A 21430-nucleotide genomic window follows, 5' to 3' on the forward strand; every position below is an offset into this window, starting at 1 on the left:
GGAGCAGATGTAGAGCCCTTTAGTGCGCCGTGTTTGGCTAGACGGCCCCTGAGTTGCTACCTGCCCATCATTCTACCTGCCTCATTTGCAACTCCGCTACTTGGTTAGTCCAATATAGATATATACAAATCTGGAGTTCTGGGAATTCTGACCACAGTAGAACTGAGAGGCAGTAAATCATGGGAGACACACCAAGCTGCATTCAAGTCCCTGCCTCCCCACCCCCTAGCTGGGTAGCCTTGGACAACCTAATAAATCTCTCTGTGCTTCTGTTTCTTGATCTGTCAAGTGGGGATGATGTCAGTTCCTACATCAAATCATTGCAAGGGTTAAATAAAATCATGCATCTATAGCACTTGGTGCTCAGCACATGGTCAAACATTCATTAATGGTATTTAGTATTCATTTTAGCTTACAGTTACTCAGAATATAGGTTTTTAAACACAGGCCATAGAGTGGCAATGGCTGTCACATACTTGCTTCACTCTGTCCCGCATTCTCTATGGAATGTGAAAGGCTCTTGTTCACAATCCTTCATAATGAGATTGCCTTGCTTCCATGTTTCCTGAACTTCTCAAGAGAGTTAAGATGAAATCCCAGAAGTTGTCTATGTTCGAGCCGTTATATGCTTCATGAGAATCTACAGGTTCAGGAACTGCCTCCTATTTTCCTTTCTTTTCAGAGATTAGGGTCTTTCAGAATCACCTGCATTGAATAGTCTTGATAAGAGCCCAGGGCTACACATTGGAGTATCATTTTCAGGAAATGAAACTTTTGCTTCTCGTTGAAGACAGTGTCCATTTTGTTGACCAGTATCCCTTCTCTAAGCGTTAACACAACAAACTTAATCTGAAACCCACTGGTGAGTGAAACGTGTACCCAGAGGAGTTGGCATGTTCCTGCACTGAGGCCAAGGGCAGTATACCTGCCTTGTTCTTTCAGCTCGCTCGGAAGACCTAGAGCCGAATGGTACATTCAGGCCATTTCAGTAACCATAGGAACGCTTTTGGGGAGCAGGTTGTTTCTTCCTCTTTGATTGAAATTTTCTTTTAATATTTAATTAAACCTTATTATAACTCATTTTTACAAAAAGGCAGGTATAAATAAATGAGTTTTTTCAAAAGAAGAAAAGCCAGATTATTTTCAGAAAAAAATTACTTTGCAATAGATCAAAATAACAGATAATCATTGTTCTCAAAAGGTGGAGGGACCAGTAATGTGAATGAGAGGGGTTACCATTGACTAGAAGATTAGGAAGGCACTAATATTTGAGAGCCAGCTCTGTGGAAGGTGCATGATGGATACTCTCTATATATTTTACTCATATAATTATTAGTGTTACTTAACAAAGGAACCATAGGGGTCCCTAAGGTTTTTATAATTTGGCCAAGACTCCATAGCTGATGTGTCAAGAACAGGTGTGTAACTCAGGTCTATGTGACTCCAAAGCATCAGTTAGGCCAAACCATCTTTAAAATGACGTGGGGGCTCTGGAGTTATCTTTTGCTATGAAAGGAGAGTCTCCAGGGAGACAGAATTCTGAATCAAAACAAGAGCATCTCATTCTGAAGAATGTTCAGTGAAGCGAGGAAGATTTGAAAGGCGGAATGACCTTCATTCTGTATCCATAGTTGTTGTCTTCTTTTACTGGACCAACAGAGAGATCTAATATCTCATCACCTGGAAGATGACATTTCCCTTTAAAAGCATTGCTGGGGTCCCTCATGTTTTGTGACTTGGAAACGTTTGACCCTAGGCAGGAAGCAGACCTTCCCCTGAGCACACTGAAGATTTTGCACATTTTAGGTTAACCTAAGAAAGACCCAAAGTCCTAGTAGAAGTGCCATAAGATTTCACTTTAGTAAAGGCCACCTGTCTCCCAAACACAGGCCTTTCGGGGCCCCCTGGGCCAGCAGCCAGCTGCCAACTGTGGGCTTTGCGCACAAGACAAAGATGTCCCCCCGAGTCCATGGCAGAGTCGATCAGGACTCGGTTCTTGCTGTGCCCTGTGGCTCACTTTACAGTCCGCATTTCACACTCAACAATGGTAGCTATTATTCAGCTTGCCCATCTCCCATAAACACCTGCTGGCCGACCCAACACTTGTCTCCAGCCTGGGTATGAAGAGAGACAATGGGCTGCACTGTTCCATATAGCTACCTATGGCTATTTAAGTTAATTAAAATTAAATAAAATTCAAAATTTCTTCTATTACTATTGAATAAGCAGGTGCAGAGTATTTGCATCATTGCAGAAAGTTCTATCGCACATTGCTGCAAGAATTACAGTTGTCAAGGGTGATTAGCTCCATAATGATCTATGTGACGTTGGGAATAACTTTAATCAGCCCTGGAGACCTTCTTACCAGGCTGTGAGCTTTGAAACCAGCTTTTCCCTCTGAACCTTCACACACACACACACACACACACACACACACACACACACACACACACAGAAAAAAAGAGTGAAGCACAAAATTATCTCCATATTTTCAGTTTTTGAGTTGGGGGAATGAAAAGATGGCTATTACCATACTAACATTTCTAATTGACTGAAAGACCTCTATACTAACTCCTGTTTTCTCTTTAAATGCTACTAAACAATCTTTGCTAATGTTCTCACTGCTTCCTGCTAATTGCTTTTAGTGACACAATCCATTTATTCATTGCCCAGGGGGACTGGGGAACTAGTAACATCGTGCTGGGTTTTGAATAGAAAATACACATTTTTCTTACCATAAGAGAAACTGCAAATCAAGCTGCCACTGATGGCTGACACTGAAACTGCCTCACCCAACAAGTCGGTGCGCTCTGCTGGTCGGAGGTGGCATCTCTGCTCTGCTTTATAACGGCTCTGCCTTCCAGACAGCCGCGCACAAGTTATGACGCCTCTAAACCTTCCCAGAGCTAACGACTCCAGGCTTTATCCTGAGAGAGATACTGGCTGAGTATCCACCCATTTGTTTATGAGTCAAAACAACCTTCCCAAGCCGTTCAGCCCCTTTTCCAATATTTTGTCATCCATCCAAGGCTTCCAATTTGATGGGAGGAGCAGAACACATCACTCACATCAGTGATGCACAGATCTTTTGCTCTCCACCATTTTAGTAGTAGACAGAGAAAGAGGAACTTCTATAGGATAAGAGAAGAGGTAGCCAGAGGTAAGAGGAAAACCAGAAGCTGGTGCTGTCATAAAAGTCAAGAGAATTTAAGCCTCTGGAAAGAGGAAAGTCTGTCAGCTGTACCCTGTATTGTTATGGCAAGGTTCCAAGTAGCCTTTTGTGTTTCTTTAAACAAACAGTGACTACAGCTTTTCAAGGAAGACAGTTGTTTTACCTCCCGGAACCCTGATAAATAGCCACTGTTTTCAGTAGTTTCTGAATGTAGGAGTGTGTGGCACTAGAGATCTTCCCTATTCCTGTTCTTCCCTGTAGTACAGGCAGAGTTGCTGAGTCACGGACCCTACTTCCCAGACCTGGGAAACAAGTGTTTCCACCATATTTCTTTAAGGTGCCACTAAGAGCTAGGGAGCTCCTTCTCCTTGAGCTTCTTGGCTTTGTCCCTCATGTCTGCCTTTCATCCTAATAATTTTTGCTACACCCAGTAGAGTACTGTAGGCACTCTGCAAATATTCACTGGAGAAACAGACATAACGTATTAAATAGACAACTTAAGAAAGTATGTGCAGCAAATTTTTGAAGTGTTGCAAATGAATGTAAGTTGTGCATTTTACTCCACAGTATATGTTTGTACCACTTAAATTTCTCAATGCTTCCCCAGTTATATTGAGGATGATTGATCCATTTGTGCCAAAGGGTCTTCAGGTTACCACTGCCAATCCCTAGAGTTTACCCCGGTTTGAAAAGTGAGGGATTTCTAGGAAGAACAGGCTAAGACCTCACTCAAAATAAGACCAGCGTGTCCAAGCACTACAGCTCACCAACTTCCTTCCCAGCTTTCTGTCACCCTTTTTCAGTTGCTCACTTAGCCAAAGTCCCATCTCAGAGGTAGCAGGGGAAGGAGAGCTCTCTAGGAAATTTTTCCAGCTGGCTTTGTGGCCATCACAGTTCATTTAGACAAGGTGAAAGGTCCTTTGGGGGGAAGAAATCTCTACAGTTTCTCATGCCAGGTTCCCAAGAGCACTGTTGGTGCTCGTGGCCAAAACTTGGCCCTCTCCTGTGGAATTGCAATTCCTATTGTGAATTACAAGTCAAATTCCCAAATGTGTTCTCCTCATGGAAAACCGCCTAATTGAAATGGTTATGGATTATTCAGGGAATAACTTTATTTTCTCCCTTTGAAATGCTCTCCCAGAAGAATGACCTGTGCTGTTGAGAGTGTGTGTGTGTGTATATGTATATATATATAACAGAATTTTGAAAATTTAGCAATTCCAGATGTTTTCCTAGCGCTCAAATCACTGTTTCTTTCCTCTCAAATTTTCCCACCAGCATTTCGATTTTTTAAAATATATGGATTGCCATATTCTGGCTATATTCAGGAATTCTCAAACCCTGTTTATAGATGAGAAAGGAATCACAGAGGCATTTTGCTCTTGTGGATCCAGTTTGGGTGTTTTCTTTGCTTTTACTTCCAGTTTTAAAACTTTCTTTTCTACAAAAAGAATGGTAGTTAAAATGTGGTTTTGCAGTGAAAGCAATTTTAGGTAGAAGAACATTTTTCTTAAACATTATAGAGACCTTTTTGGTCAGAGTGGCTTCAAAATAATTTGTGTTTGTAGACACAGTAATGGGGTGACTTGACCAAGGCCACTGTGCTTGCCAATTGCATAATGTCACAAAGGGGTTTACAGGTCATGGATGCTCTGTGCCTGAAGCATCTTGACCAGGTCCCCTTGGGTCTTCATTTATCAATTTAGCCAACAGCAGCTGTGTAACTTCCACGTGCCAGGCACTGTGCCAAGGGATCAGTGCAGTGCAATTGTGAAGACAGTGGTTGTCATCAGAGTGCCCTGGCTTCTCCACACTGTCAGGGCTGATGTGTGTCCTGGAGTCCTCTTCTGTCAGTAACCTTTCACACTGCACCCACTGGGGCAAGTTGCTTACCTAGGGTCTATGGCAGATAATGGGGAATACTAAGGGGCTTAACATGGGAGCACCAAGGATCCAAGGAGCTGCTGGAGCAGCTAAGAGGATGGGGAGGGTCCCTTTGGCTGCAGTAATCAGAGAGGGCTTCCTGGAGGAGGCAGCATCTAGCACAGCCCTGAGAGCTGCACAAAGATTGCTGTCACAATCTAAGTTTCCTATCTAGAAAAAGCACTCTCTGCCTCCTTCTTGCTGCCTCACCAGCTTATTCAAAAATTTTTATTACATTTGGGGAAGTCAACTTAAAGGAGTTATTTATAAGAATGATCCTAAGGTACTGGTCACACTTATTTAAGAGAACTAAACTCTAGGAATGAGAGAGGAGATGATTGCAATATCCTCATTCTTGGATACATTTCAGAATTATTAGTGTATGTCCTCATGAATTCCATCCCTTGTGTGTATCACTAGCTTCCTAACAATTTATTCACTGGTTAGTTTGTGTGCATAGGCCTCAGGGGCGGGGCTTTGATACGCCAGCTGAGACATGGCACAGCCGTCTCATCAGTCTTAAAATCCCACAGAGGAAAGTGGAAGCAGAAAAATGCTGAGAAAGCTGTTTTTTCTTCATCTCCCTCCCCACTTTTGTCAGGCCTAACTGAATAAGGAATAATCCCCTACTCATTATAGATACTGATGAAATAACCCTCTGGAAGCCACCACCTCAGAAACCCTGTTGCCATTGTCCTCAAAGGATTTGATAACTTTCCCAGTGGTACCAAACGTCTACCAAGAAGGACAGGAGCTAACTAAATATCAAAATCGAGAAGGGACTAACTGCCAGGGCTCTAGAAGTCATTCCTTCTTTTTTTTTTTTTTTTTCACTTTTTATTTATTTATTTATTTATTTATTTATTTATGGCTGTGTTGGGTCTTCGTTTCTGTGCGAGGGCTTTCTCTAGTGGCGGCAAGCGGGGGCCACTCTTCATTGTGGTGCGCGGGCTTCTCACTATCGCGGCCTCTCTTGTTGCGGAGCACAGGCTCCAGACGCGCAGGCTCAGTAGTTGTGGCTCACGGGCCCAGTTGCTCCGCGGCATGTGGGATCTTCCCAGACCAGGACTCAAACCTGTGTCCCCTGCATTAGCAGGCAGATTCTCAACCACTGCGCCACCAGGGAAGCCCCATTCCTTCTTGAAGACTTAAAATAGAAGGAACTGCATGTTCTCTCAGGCAAGACTATGACGAAATAAGGATGTCAATATTTTTTGGAAACCAGAATCGCTTACCTGGTAAATTTGTGTTTTTTTTCCCCCAGACAAGTTTTGGTATTGTCGGCTTTCACCAAACCACAAGGTCCTGCATTATGGAGACTTGGAAGAAAGTCCTCAGGGAGAAGTGCCCCACGATTCCTTGCAGGACAAACGTAAGTGCCGCTCCTGTATTGGAGGCCTGAGTTTTGGTTGCTTGTTCGTTTCCTGGTCACAGAATATCATGCAGAAAGACTATCAACCTAAGTAAACCCATTAGGCATGTCTCATCTAGCTGTGAGTCCTGGCCTGAGCCGTCTCATCAAGCATAAGACCTTGATGGATTTGTGGTTTGGGACTGAAGAGGGGAGGGTGTAAAAGGAATGCTCACCTATCTTTCCTGAAAGATGTAAACCTGGGGTTCAAACACCCACTTTTACGTTACTTGTCCAGCTGTTATTCTAAGGAGCAAAACCGATATAAACCTGATTGTCAGTTGTCTTTTTCTGATTACGCAAAATAATTTCACATGAATCATGTGCTTGATCCCACCACGTTTATGCATTATAGTTTAGTGTATCCCACACTTATAATGCAGAGCTAATGGCAGATCCAAATATGGCTAGTTTACTTCAAAGAAGTAACTCAAACACTCAATAACATTCTATTGTTTCCTAAATATTCCCCGAAATACATATTATTTATACCGATTTGCTATTTCTGTACCATGTCTTTTAAAGAGCCAGTCATATGCTAGATTATTTTAGCCCAACACCAAAGCAGGTTCCAGGTTTTTTTAGACAGCGTTAAGTGTACAAATTAAACAAAGTATTATAGAAATATTAAAATACACAAAGGTAATGGATTAATTTGGAAGAGAAATGAGATAAAGTTAGACATAGCCTCAGAGGATATCTCAGGTAGAGAAATCAGAGAGTGAGAAAAAAGTAAAGACACTTTAAAATAACTTTTAAAAGTCACCTTGGCCCTGCCATGAGTCATATAAACAAGTCGCAAACAGAATCCTTACCTCCAGGTCCTATCACCTTCCCCCTTGTCACCCCAGGGCCCATGGAAGTCAAATCTATACTGTCTTCCTTGCAGCTCATGGCCATCACAGGGGAAAATAAACCACAAGTGGCAAATTCCTGCCACACTCAGACTCTGGGCTGACATATCAGACAGACAGCCTGGAACATTCTCTCTTCCTCCAGCTTAAAAATGGGGCAGTCTGGTCTTTGTAGTGTCATTTAGTTCAGAAGGCAATCTTATTTCCTTTCATGGGAGCACTGCCTGCTCAGCCCACGTTATTTGAAACCCAGTACCGCAGAGTCTGGGGCAGTGTCTATGCACTCCTGCTATGGGGTCTCCCCAGGCCTCTGCCTGTGATAAGGACCCTCCCTTCAGGTCTCAGAAAGCCTTCCACATCCCACCATGGACAGAGCTGGACCAGTGGTTCTCAGAGTATGGTCCTTTGACCACCAGCAGCATCACCTGGGAAATTACTAGAAATGCAGATTCTCAGATCCTCACTCCCAGACCTGATGAATCAGAAACTCTGGGGGTGGGGCCAACAATCTCTGTCTTAGCAGACCCTCCAGGCGTTTCTGGTGAGCGCTCAAATTGAGAACTGTGGAGCCAGATATTGCCTGACACGCTTCATAGTGAGTCCCTAAATTTGGCTTTCACCAATACGTAAATATTTTAAAAGAACAAGAAAAGTGAATTGACAGTGGGTTGCCAGCTTTCAGTTTGGGCAGAAATAAAGGCTATTAAAAAAGAAAATCTAACTAAAATTTAACATCACATTCCTTTCATTTTAAAAAGGGCTCTTGATCCAACAAAAGGAAAGGCCAGAAAGGCCTAATCTTGGAATAAAGGACAGTCCCTTTTACTAAATTAACTTAGCTGTGTGAAAAACTCACAGCAGGGTCTTCATTTTCCTCTATTTGCTATTAACTGGTGAAAAACTCACTGATGAAACCTCCCTCGTGAACTCAGAACTGTCCAGAGGCCAGCCATTTGGAATCTCTGCTCTAATGCAGTAAAATGAAAAGTTAGAGGTCAAAGCAACCACAAGCTCTATAGGAAGTCTTTCACTGCCTCGTTCTTAACCTGCCCAGAAAATAGGGAAAGTGGTCTGGGCAGGAAAACAAAAAAACCACAGCTGGATTCATTCCTAACCCACATGGCCCAGAGAATCGGCTCTCCCACTCACTGGGTGTGTTATTTATCTCCATATTTATAGGGATCTAATCCACTCCTCAACCCACAGATAGACACTGGCTTGGCGTGGATTGTAGGTTTAAATGCAGCACTCTCATTCTTGCTGGTTCTGCTGCTTAGGAAGTCGGTAGCCCTGCCCCTGGAGAAGATCAAGGTGTTGACAGCACCTGAGCCTTGAGTAGGGACGGTCTCCGGGCTAGAAACCCGAGGGCCGATGCCAGGGAGAGCCAGCTTGCCAGGGTGATTGCAGAAGAGCCAGGACAGAGCTGCAGATCTCCAAACAGTTTTTGGTCGTGGCCACAGAGTGAGGCTATTTCTGGGAAGGGGTTGCATCAGTCCCTCTGACAGTGGCTGTGAAACTCATCCACTCCTTTCCTCTGCGGCCTTTGAAGTCTAGTTATTCAGAGTTCCAGAAGAGCTGCTCCGTAAGCAGTTTATCCATTGCAAGGCAAACCAAGAATGAGTACCTGTGCAGGTGTGTGCACATGGGAGGATGTGGGTGTGTGTGTGTGTGTGTGTGTGTGTGTGTGTGTGTGTTGAGGAGATTATATCTGTATGCACATGTGTGCCAGGGAGGGGGTATATTTCATGTAATGAAGTCAACTGAAACTATTATGTGCCTGAGATGAGAAGGTCCCAGCCTAGGAAGCTAAAGTTTGCTGCTTCAGGCCTGCCATCTGGTTTGCATTTAATTACAGTTCGCATCCTGCCTGGAACAAAATAGTCCATCCTCTTGGAGCCCTTAGTCAAAAACCTCATTCCACTAGAAAAATGAGACAGTCCTTTAATTCATTTCAAGTACCCTTGCTCTTGCCGTGTACAATTGCCCTCTCTTGCGACCAAGGGGAAAATTGTCTTCCACCCCTTGAGTTAATCAGTGCTGAATACTGAGATATTGGTGAATCAAATAGCGTAATTGAATCCTCTTAATCCGGAGAGTGTAAGTGGAGATGGAGGGCCTCTCCTTAGCTGTCTTCATGTCTAAAGGTTTAGCAAATCTCTCTTCTCGTATTCCTTTTGTTAGGCAGGAAACATGGCCCTTGGAAATCCACATCTCCTAACCTCCCTTCGCCCCACATTCCTCCCACCAGGTTTAGAGGCTCTCATCACCCCCACTAAACACCAGACTCCTCTGCTTTCCAGCAGTGCCTGGGCCCCTCAGAGACTCCCTTTGAAAGAATCTAGGCCAGCCCTCTTCACTCCCACATCAAAGGGTTTTGCTCCCTCACACAAGGCCATTAAGCCTATTAGAGCAGAGGAGAGGAGCAATGGCCACAGCAAAGCAAAGTGGGCAATTTGGGTCATTGAAGCGTGGGGAATAATTCAGGCCCCTCAATCTACAGAGAGAATTAACTTTGACTATTGATAATGAGAATAATAGCAAATAACATCTTTTGAGTGTTTACTCAACACCAGGCACTGTGCTAAGAGCTCTACATTACATAATAAATTATCCTCCCCACGACCTGAAGAGGTAGATATCATTGGAAAATTAGGATTAGGAAAATGAGGTACAGAAAAGTTAAGTAACCTGTTGAAGGTCACATGTCCAATAAATAATGGAGCAAAGATCTGAATGCAGCCATCCAACTCCATGGCCTAGATTTTTACCCACTTCTCCAGACCACCTAGATTCAAAGCCAGCAATGATCTTGGCTCCAGCATTGAGTTAATTCTCAGAACAACCCTATGAGATGGATGATGTTATAGTCCTACATTGTAGACAAGGAAGCTTATGCTCGAAGAACTTAAGCCCAAAGTGGTATAGCCAGTAGGTGCATCTAGAATTCAAATCCAGGCTCTGTGATTCTAAAGGCACAGCCCTTCCAACCACTCCAGGCTTCCAAGTTAGAGAACAGATTCTTTACTAAACTGTACTGGGATCAGCCTACCCCTCCTCTGTATTTCTGCCCATAGGAGCTTCCACGATGGAGCTGTGTATACAGCAAGTGCTCATGGCTTACTAGCCACTTCCTGGGGTGATTTCTGCCTCAACTTGGCTCCCAGGGGTGAAAACTAGAACAATTTTTATCATGGTGGCCACATTTACTTTTTCAAAGGCTTTTTTTTTTTTTTAATCACAATTAAAGTTCCTTCCACAGAGAGTAGCAATCAAAGAGTTTCCTGAACATATCTGAAGTGATAACCACTTCCAGGGCTGTGTTCAGCATGATTTGGGGGGCTGACATCTTCCAAACATAGGGAAAAATCATGGCCTAGCAAGGGACCACAGAATGGAAGAAAGAGCAGCAGTCCCAGCTCTGTCCCCCACTAGCTGTGTGACATTGCATGATTTATTTCTTCTCTTTAGTCCTCAGTCTTCCCATCTGTAAAATGGGAGTGTTGAATTAGATTGTCTCAATCCAGCTCAAACTGAAGAAAGCATTAAAAGAAATGAAGCCAGGCCGCAAGGAGTTAGAGTGGGCGTTAGGGAACCAGTGGTGACCCTCCTGGTTCTCATATCTCTGAACCCCACTTAGTTACGTTGCTCCTACAAAAAGGAGCCCGATAGAAACGCCAGCCCTGCTTTGAAGTCATCAAGGGCCCTCTGTTGCCTGTTAAGAGTGTAGATTCAAAGGCTATGAGTCTGATTCTGCTCATGCGTTTAGAGAGGACAGCATTTTAGCCCTTCTGATGCCTGATCTTCCAGTGCATCTAGAGACAAACTATGTAAAGAGCAACCTTTAAAAGCCATGCTGTATTTTTAGAATTTTGTGTTTTCCTTTTAGCCATAATCCTGTGAGTAATATAGCAGCTTGTCTCCTTGACAGGGGACAATGCATATAAAATACATAAAATATGTAATGCCACAAACATGGTGGAAGAGTGCTTTTTCTCCCCTGATTCCTTCTCATTAGAGATTCTAAAGACTGCTCCCACAACAGACTTTAGTGTTACTCTCGTCCTGTTCCGAGTTAATCTTGTCCAGTTTTCAAAGCCAAGGGGTAACTTACTATTTATAGATCTTCAAAGCCAAGGGGTAACTTACTACTTATAGATCTTCATTGACCATGTTACATATTATACAACAGAAGACTTTCTACGAGGTGCTTGTGACTCAAACTCTATCTGAAGCTTGAGGAGGCTTTTGGAGTTGGTATGTTAATTATATCACAGATTCACTTTGGTGGTGGATTTTCATTGAAAAGTAAATCTTAAGTAAACCCAGCTTCCCAAAGTGCCCAAATATCTCCTCCTGGGGTAGTGATTAGGTAGCCAGGTCAGCCACTGAGAACAGGGCTGATTGTTGGTTCTGAAAATGGTTTTGAGGAGAACTGAAGTCAGAGACTGTGGTCAAAGGTAGGTTCAGGAATCACAAGGACCGTCTAAAAGAAGCTGCCAGTCTCGAGCAGCCAGGCAGAGAAGGAAAGCAGTCCAAGGTCAAGGGTCATGCCATTCAGGAGAGGCTGCATTGCTACATTTTGCTGCAAGAATAAATAACCTCCAAAATCTCAGTGGCTCAGGACAACAAGAGTTTATTTCTCACTCCTCACATTACATAACTGACATGGGCTTTCAAAGGACTGCTCCAGACAATCACAGGGACTCAGGCCAATGGCTGCTTTGCCATCCCAGAGCTGTGGTGTCTGGATGGACCATGTGACCTGATCAGTCCCTGTGGCTGGAGAAGAGAGGCTGGTAGGCCTGGACTTTTCACTACCTCAGCTAAGAAAGAGACAGGCCATTTCCTCTCACATTTCATTGACCAGAGCTATGGCTCCACCTAACTGCAGAAGTCGCTGGGAAGAGTACTCTTCCATATGCCCGGAAGGAGAGGAGAGGCAGTTATTAGTGAGTACAAGTCATGTCTACCAAGGAGATCTAGAATCAGGGCTGCAAGCTGAAGGGGCAGACGTGGTGGGAGACATAGCAGGGGGTGCCTGCAGAGAATCCTGGAAGAGTTCCTCACAGCCTCACTCTTCAGGGTTTGAGAGAGCTCTAGAGGTGTCACAGATTTGGACAAAGTTCTTAGCAACTTTAGGGTACCCGGACAGTGTTAGCTTTTAAGGAGCCTTCCTGTTACGTCGTTTTGACATTCTATATATTTTATAATTTTCTCTTCATCTAAATGTCACCCCCAAACCCAATGCCCCAATAAAAATAGGTGAACTTTAATCATGAAATCTCTCATTATCTTCATCATTAGAGGAGTCTAAGGAATTGATGACTCAAAGCTTCTGCAGATCCTAAGTGAGCTCCTAAATTCACAGTCCCTTACAGGAGTGAAAGATTAGGAATTGGAAAGGGACAGATGACTTTGCAGTTTTTTAAATTAAGCTTCCAAACCATCCTACTGCCTTCTCTCCATCAGATGATCTTAACAAAAGCTTTAAAGGCCCAAACCTTTCCACATCTTTTATCTTCCCCCAAGTTCTGAGTAAGATGAGAGATAACATCATTTTTTCAAACTGCATTACGCTCAGGATTTCCAAGATAAACACCAGCTACCACTTCCCCATCAGAAAGGAATGTTCCCTGTATTTAATTGAGTTTAATTTCATTGTCCATAAAATAGGAATAATAAAACCTGCCTCACAGAATGGTTGTGAGAAGTAATGAGATGGTAAGAGGGAGAATTTGGAGAATGAGAGTTCAGGATGGTTTAGATTCAGATAAATTTTTTTGTGATAAGGTTACTTCCCCTCATTATCCAAAACTCAGAAACTAAAGAGATGTAGCAACTGTAGCAGGAGATATCCATCTGTAGGAAGCATTTGGCATTGCTCCTGGCACATAGATGTCTTCCATAAAATCAGTATCAGTACCGCTATTAGTATTGTTATTACGGCTGCTTCTAATACCATCACTTTTAATGCAACTATGATGGGTTTGTTGTTGTTGTTTCTGGTCTTTTTTTTTTAGGTATTTGCTTTATTGAACCATATTCTACTATGAACATAGGTTTTTCTCCCCAGGGATGCTTTTTACCAGGATATAAGGATATGTTTTAGTTCCTAGCCCTGGACACCGCTTGACTTCTCTTTTCTTTTCACCTCTTTTCTCTTCTAGCGGTAGTGTCTGGGAATGGCAGCCGTAGCAGCAGACTCGATGTTTAGTCTTGCTACTTTATGGACACTTAAGCTGTCACATGACGTAGTTACTTTCATTTTCTCTTATGAATTGCAGTGCCTGTGGCAGATATCAAAGCTGTGGTGACGGGAAAGGACTGCCCTCATATGAAAGAGAAAGGTGCCCTTAAACAAAACAAGGTATGATTTCCAAGTTATTGCAAATAGTTCTATCTGCTCAGTACAGTTATTGACTGCAGTGGGCCAAGCCCTTCTTTGGTAGCTATGCTTGTGTGGTTGGTGTGTGTTTGTGTGTGTGTGTGTGTGTGCGTGCACACACGCACACACAGTTACACATCTCTTAAACTCAGCTCCTCCTTTTCCTTTCCTCATTCCTTTTACATCTCTTACCTGGTCTTATTCTTTCTCTCACTGATCACTTGTCGAATCTCCACCATGTCTTGCATTCTCTCACTTCCTTTCTACATACAGCCCTAGGAATTGCCCTCTCTCTGTTGTCACCGGTCTTCTCTCAAGCCTTTTCCACTCATCTCCGTCCATCCTCTGGGCCTCTCCTAACCTTCTATTTATGTTCATATTCTCCCTTCCGCACTTCCACCCCAATCCCTTTCATTTCCTCCTTCTTAGTTACCCCCCTGGTGTCTCAGTGAAGTCTGGGAAAGGGAGGAGAGACTAGATGGCTCCAAAAACATCTTAGAAAACTTTTAAAGGCCTGAAATTCTTCAGCATCATGGGAAATATTGTGAAACAGTTCAAACCCAGCTTAAGGGAGAAAATTTTCCCAAAGGTGAATATTGCTTAAATACTCTTCACATTGCAATATTCTTCACCCTCCCCATCATGTTGTTCCCCATGACAGCCTACATTCCATAACAGAGGGTATGGTAGGTGGCATTTTCTGAAAAGATGGATTTCCCTTGCCCCCAGTTTGGAGGTATTTGCCCTTGGAGGGGCCATCAGGGAGCCAGTTTTTTACTTCTTGGCATCTTGTGATACATAGTATCTGTCCATGAACAAAATTAATCAGATTCATCTGGATGCTTCAGACACCTTGGTGCCAAAAATGTCACATAGATCAATAGGTTGCTTCTTTATTGTCCCGTGTCATTATCTAAGAGGAATGTAAACATTATACACATCCTATTTATCAATCAGTGTTGAAGTGAATAATGCCTGCCCTGTAATCTCAGTCATTATAAGATGAAGGTGAATCCAGGTCTGCATAAGATGACCCTATCTATGGTTAAGGAAAATCAAAAGCACTACAAAAGTACTGCTTAGGAAGAAAAAAGGGAGAGGATACAGCCAAGGAGACGGATAACAAGATCTTTGCTTCTTAAGTTACATAAGTATAACTCACCTCAAGTCCATATGAATCCTTCTGTGTCAAGCCTGTCACAGTGCTATCATATAAAACACTGAGTGACATAAGGGCATGCCTTAGGGTCTGTAGGTCATCTGTTACACAGCATTTCTTTCTTCTTCAAGATACGGGGAAGTAGGGATTCAGCAGCTCATCATATTCCAGAAGATCATCCTTAACTAAAGCAGCAAGTCCCCAGCCTTCATGGTTTGCCTCCTGTGGGGCTGCCTTCCTTCAAGACCACCTGATAACAGAGGGAGCACCGGCTCTGCTCAGCTGCAGCTGAGGTCCCCATGGTTATATAACACTTGGAGCTGAGCAGGACAAGGTGTGAGGAAATTGGCAGCAACAAGAGTCTGTAACCTAAAGAAGGCTAGGAGGGGTGTAGTTGGCAGCCAAGCGACTTGCCAGGACTCAAGCACTCTGATTGGGACAGCGAATTATGTAAAACAGGTGTGAAGGAACTTCTGGTTTCACCCCAACCTGTAAAGAGTCTAGGAGTTGTCACTCCTATCCTTACAGTAAGAAGAAACTGAATGAAGTGAAAATCAACAATTTTCTTGGAACTACCAAGAGAACTGATGTTGCAGGGGAGACCACAGCCATGGAATCTGGAGAGTCAGGTACACCCAGAGAGTCACAGCCAGATCTGCTCACCTGAAGCAGAATCTACTGGAGCCATAAGCTGTAAGATCATTTAGATGGCAATTCTGATGACTGCTAGTATGAGAGTGAGAAACTCTTTGGGGTTGCAGTCTTGTGGGGGTATACTTTCATGGGCTTTACTTCCAATAACCCTAGCAAATTCTCTCAGTGAAGATCTTATAGAGAGTCCCCCATCCCCCCACTGCCCACCTCCATCATGGCTCTGGGAGGGGAAAGAGGTGAGTAATCGTGGAACATGACAGGGCCTTCTCCATAACGAAGTCCTGTTCTCCAAACCTTTATCCCAGCTAAGGGAAAGGAATTTCTCCCATTGCATTCCTTTTTAGACTTCTTATCTCAGCCACAGGGTTGGGGTTGGGGGAGACATAATCAACAACAGTCAGAGCCTCAAGGAAATCAGTAGAAAACTCTGTAGCTATGCTACTGGGAAAGCTGTACTACTGGAGATACACTTGAGAAGGTGACAGCCGCAAGACATAGGACCCCCAAAAGATGGAGATTTAATTGTAAAGTTATGGAGTGCTATCCCTCACCCATATCCTACCACTATACCACTAGATTCCAAAATAATAACACTGGATTATAACTGAAAGTTCTGCAAGATACAACCTCTCTCTGAGGAAGAGTATTTAGGGAAGCTCAAAGTCAGTAGAGTAGACAAAAACAGGGACACTAGAGGAATTTGAAGCCTCTGGCACTTACAGGTACAGCAAACATTTAACATATCCCAATTCCTTGCTAGATTAACATAAATCATCACTCTAAAGGTCTGTGTATCTCCCTTCCTATTACCTGATACAGCATGTCTGGATTTCAACAAAAAGTTACAAGCATGCCAAAAAGCAATTAAAAAACAGCCTGGAAAAACAAAGCAATCATCAGAACCAGACTGCAATACGACACAAATGCTGGGGTTATCAGACAGAGAATTTAAAATAACTGTGATTAAAAAAGGATTAGAGTCTCTATGGAAAAAGTAAACAACATGAAAGAATAGATGGGTAATATAAGCAGAGATGTGGAAACTCTAGAAATGAATCAGAAGGAAAGGGTATAAGTAAAAAGTACTGTAACAGAAGTGAAATAAAGTATGCTTTTAATGGACTCTTCAATAGACTTGACATGGCTGAGGAAAGGATTAGTGAGCTTGAAAATGAGTCAGTAGAAACTTCCTAAACTGAAATGCCAAAAGGAAAAAAATTAGAACATCAAAGAACTGAGGGACAATTGCAAAAAGTATAATATATATATAATTAAAATACCAAAGAAAGAGAATAGAACTGAAGAAATATTGAATCAATAATGGCCAAGAACTTTCCAAAATTAAAGATAGATATCCAACCACAGATCCAGGAAGCTTATAAGATACCAAGCAGGATAAATACCAACACACACACACACACACGCACCCCTAGGCATATCATATTCCAACTGAAGAAAACCAAAGACAAAGAGAAAATCTTAAACCAGAGGAGGAAAAACATCTTACTGGTAGAAGAGCAAATATTAAAATTAAAGTAGATTTCTCATCAGAAACCATGCAAGCAAGAAGAAAGTAGAGTGAAATATTTAGTGTTAAAAAAAAAAAACAACCTAAAATTCCATATCCAGTGAAATTATCTTTCCAAAGTGAAGGAGAAACACTTTCTAAGATAACCAAAACCAAGGAAATTCATTGCCAGCAGACCTACTCTGCAAGAAATTCTTCAGCCAGAAGGAAAATTATATAGGTTAGAAACTTGAATCTACATAAAGAATAGAAGAATGTCAGAGAAGGAATAAGTGAAGGTAAAATAAAAATATATATTTTTTCTTATTAATTCATCTAAAAGATAACTCTTTGCTTAAAATAATAATAGTAAAATGTGTTAGATGATTATAGCATATGGATCAGTGAAATGAATGACAGAAAAGTCATAAGGGATAGGAAGGAGGAATTAGGATACTCAAAACAGGAGAAGACAAAAAAAAGGGATAAAATTAAAAATAAAGAACAAATACAACACATGAAAAGAGTTACAAACATGGCAGATATAATCTAACTATATCAATAGTCATTTTAAATGTCGATCGTCTAAATACACCAATTAAAAGACAGACATTGTCTGAGTGGATAAAAAGCAAGACCAACTATATGGTTTTCTACAAGAAACCCACTTAAATATAAAGACTAAGATAGGTGAAAGTAAGGGGTTGGACAAAGATATCAAAATACATGAGACAAACTGAGAGAACTGAAAGGAAACATTCACAAATCCATTATTATCCTGGAGATTTTGGTACCCTTCTGTCAGTAATTGATACATCAAATGGAAAGAAAATCAATAAGGATATTGATGACTTGAACAGCACCATCAGTCAACTAGATCCAATTAACATTAATAGAAAATCCACCCAACAACAGAATACACATTTTTCTCAACCTCACAAGAAACATTCACCAAGATAGACCACATTCTGGGCCATAAAATACATCTTAACAAATTTAAAAGAAGAGCAATCATACAAAGTATGTTCTACTTCACAATGGAATTAGACTAGTAATAAATAACAGAAAGATAAATGGAAAATCCCCCAAATGTTTGGAAATTGAAAACACACTATCAAATAACCCATAGTTTAAAGAAGAAGTCTAAAGAGAAATTACAAAATGTTTTAAACTAAGTAGAATGAAAATATAACTTATCAAAATGTGTGGGTTTTAGTGAAAGCTGTGCATAGAGGGAAATTTATACCATTAAATGCATATATTAGAAAAGAGGAAGGATCTAAAATCAGTAAAGTTTCCACCTTAGGAAATTAGAGAAAAAAGAGCAATTTAAGCCTAAAGCAAGCAGAAGAAAAGAAATAGTAAATATCAGAGATCAATGAAATTGAAAATAAGAAAACAGTAGAGAGAATCAACAAAATCAAAACTTGGTCCTTGGAAAAGATAAATAAAAGTGATAAATTTCTAGCCTGACTAACCAAGAGAAAATGAAAGAAGATACAAGTTACCAATATCAAAACAGGTGTAGGGGCTTCCCTGGTGGCGCAGTGGTTGAGAATCTGCCTGCCAACGCAGGGCACACGGGTTCGAGCCCTGGTCTGGGAAGGTCCCACATGCCGTGGAGCAGCTAAGCCTGTGTGCCACAACTACTGAACCTGCGCGTCTGGAGCCTGTGCTCCGCAACAAGAGAGGCCGCGATAGTGAGAGGCCTGCGCACCGCGATGAAGAGTGGCTCCTGCTTGCCGCAACTAGAGAAAGCCCTCGCGCAGAAACGAAGACCCAACACAGCCATAATTTAAAATAAATTAATTAATTAATTAAAAATTTTTTTAAAAAAAACAGGTATAGAGATGATGTTCTCATTTGAGCCTAGGATATGTGTGGGTGGTTTTCGCCTTCTTGTAGGAGATTCGTCTCCCCTTAGAGGAGATCAACAAAACAAACTGAGTAAATGACATTTCCAAACTTTAAAAAAAAAATTGTAAATGACGCTTATAGAAAATTGGACGGGTGGGTGGACAGATGGATGGATGATGGATGGATGGATGGATAATGGGACACACTGCTATAAACACATAAATAAGACTTCAAATGGAGGCTACTTCCTGGGATTCACTGGCGGAGATATTCCAGCCACTCTCAGCTCTTCTAGGCTGCCTTGAGGGCTGAGAGAAGCAGTGGTATCTCTACCAGCCTGGCTCTTTCATTTGTATGCATATGAAAATTGTCTGTCTTGTAATGTTAATAGCGTTCATACATCTGGTTCATCAGGTAAAACGTCAAAAGGCAGAAAGGAAACCCACAGTTCTAATAATTTATTTCCTCAATCCACCCACACCCACACCCCTTCCCCAGTGCTCCAGAGTCCTGCTTCTCCCTGCCTCTGGGGCTTCTGGATAGGAGAGGGGAGACCTGCAGCTTAAAAGGAGAGTTGGCCAAAATGTGTCCACAGGAGGTCTGTCAGTGCACGGCAGTGGGCAGCATCCAAGGCGTGTTGCTGGCTCTTCAGCTTTTCCAGCTAGAGAGTAGGTTCTGACATTTTGTGCCACAGGACTTTCCATTAGCTTAATTACTGAACGGGGCAAACTGGGACATTAGCATCTTTAAGGCAGACACTTGTTAATAGCAAGATGTTGGTAACTGATAGTACTTCTCACTCATTCAACATCTGGCATGCCAGTCATGGTCTAAGGCTTGCTCATAGGGTCATTCACTCAGTGAGCATTAGAGCACCTGAGATAGGATGGACTCTGGGCACAGAGTGATGAACAGGCAGACATGGCCCTGTCCTCCTGGAGCTTAGAGTCGAACGTGTTTAAAAGAGGTTGGTGCAACAGACAAATTTCTGTGGACACAAGAAGTGTTGGCTTCTTCACAGAGAGATTAGGAAATGTCTAACACTTGAAAAGAATTATCATGGGTGAATGCAAATTCAATTGGAAGAATTTGACTTTCAAGGATTAAGGATTCTAAATTTAAACTCTGTGGTTCATAAAATAAAGTTGATTTGTCGCCGTATCTTTGAAAGTGGGCATTCCTGGTACTTATCCCACTGATTTGGGCCTTAAGAGTTAAACAGTTAACATGTAATCACCAGAGGGAAGATATGACCAGATCTCAGTGAAACGGATAGGAATATATTTGACATGAAAAAAGCTTGAATCTCATTATATCCAGAGCCCAGCTTTTATTTTTCCAGTATGATTCATGTACCTGAAATAAGCAGATTATACTAGAAGCTGATGTTCTAGCATCAGCTTGAAAAGCCTGATCTTAACCAAAAAGCCTTTTATTCAGATTTACTTCATTCACCATTCATACTCATAATGTATTGAGTATCTTCTTTATACCAGGCCTGTGCCAGGTGCTGGGAATCCAAAGATAAATACGACCTGGCGCCTGTCCTTGGGTGTCTAACAGATATAAGACTTAAGTATCAACATGAAATTACAATCCAGTGTTGCCTATGCCCCAGTAAATTTAAATACCAGGAGAGCCTGGGAGACTTGAGAAAGCTTGTGGAGGAAATGATGCCTGAGCTGGCTTTTGAAAAGGAGAAGTGAGGGGAAGACTTTCTAGGAGGAGGAAACAATATGTGAAAAGGCACGTGGGGCCTTTTGACATCTGAAAGTGCATCCTCTGACTGAGAAACATTGAATTCAGCGTACAGGATTGGTGGGGACAGAGAGAAGAAAATGGGTTAGAGAACTAGTGCCTGATAATGCTAAGATAGCTGGGGACCAGAACATTATAGCTGCTTACAGAAGGCAAGATCCTATCTTATTATACACTATATGAATGACTGATTTTGCCTTCTAAAATGTAAACTCAAACTCATAGATATACAGGTGAGCAGCAATGCTTCATAGCTATGAAATCTAGTTCTCTGGCTATATTTAGCACACACACATGCCAAGTTATATCCTACACCTTTCATCAAAATTCTTTGACCTCAAGATGACGTAGATAGATGGTGGAGAGCCAACATAATTAAAGTGAATGCCAGGCGAGATGGCCAAATGAGGCAAGTCACCCAAAGCAACGTAAGGAATGGCGGCCAACGCTATACACCGAAAATGTGTTGTATAAAACTCTACTCTCATATTCAGTCAACCCATCATTTGACCCCTGGAAGATGGCAATCCCCAAACCAAGGCACCATCATGCCCAGAATTTCTCTGAGCATCCCCTGACCCCACATGCCTTGTCTCTAGTCCCAGGGCCAGATGGTTGAATATGGGGTCAGAGGCCATAGGATCAGTTCCTCCCGTATCCTCTAACCCCAGAACTCACTTATCCCAGGCCTTCCTCCACATGGTGAGGTGGGAGATGTGCATTAGTGGAACAGAGGATGGACATAAGCTG

At 42.2% G+C, this 21430-nt stretch overlaps 1 protein-coding gene across 7 annotated transcripts in view; it reads left to right on the plus strand.

The window, feature by feature from the left end:
- ELMO1 (engulfment and cell motility 1) overlaps positions 1 to 21430 on the plus strand; it is a 556794-nt gene that overhangs the window by 524848 nt on the left and 10516 nt on the right. For all 7 annotated transcript variants that reach the window (XM_007195081.3, XM_007195082.3, XM_057549627.1 and 4 more), the window contains 2 exons: positions 6360 to 6467; positions 13645 to 13727. In XM_007195081.3, coding sequence (XP_007195143.1) covers positions 6360 to 6467; positions 13645 to 13727 — 191 coding nt within the window. The remainder of the gene's footprint in view (positions 1 to 6359; positions 6468 to 13644; positions 13728 to 21430) is intronic.

This window comes from Balaenoptera acutorostrata, chromosome 7 (assembly GCF_949987535.1).
Source record: "Balaenoptera acutorostrata chromosome 7, mBalAcu1.1, whole genome shotgun sequence".
NCBI lineage: Eukaryota > Metazoa > Chordata > Mammalia > Artiodactyla > Balaenopteridae > Balaenoptera > Balaenoptera acutorostrata.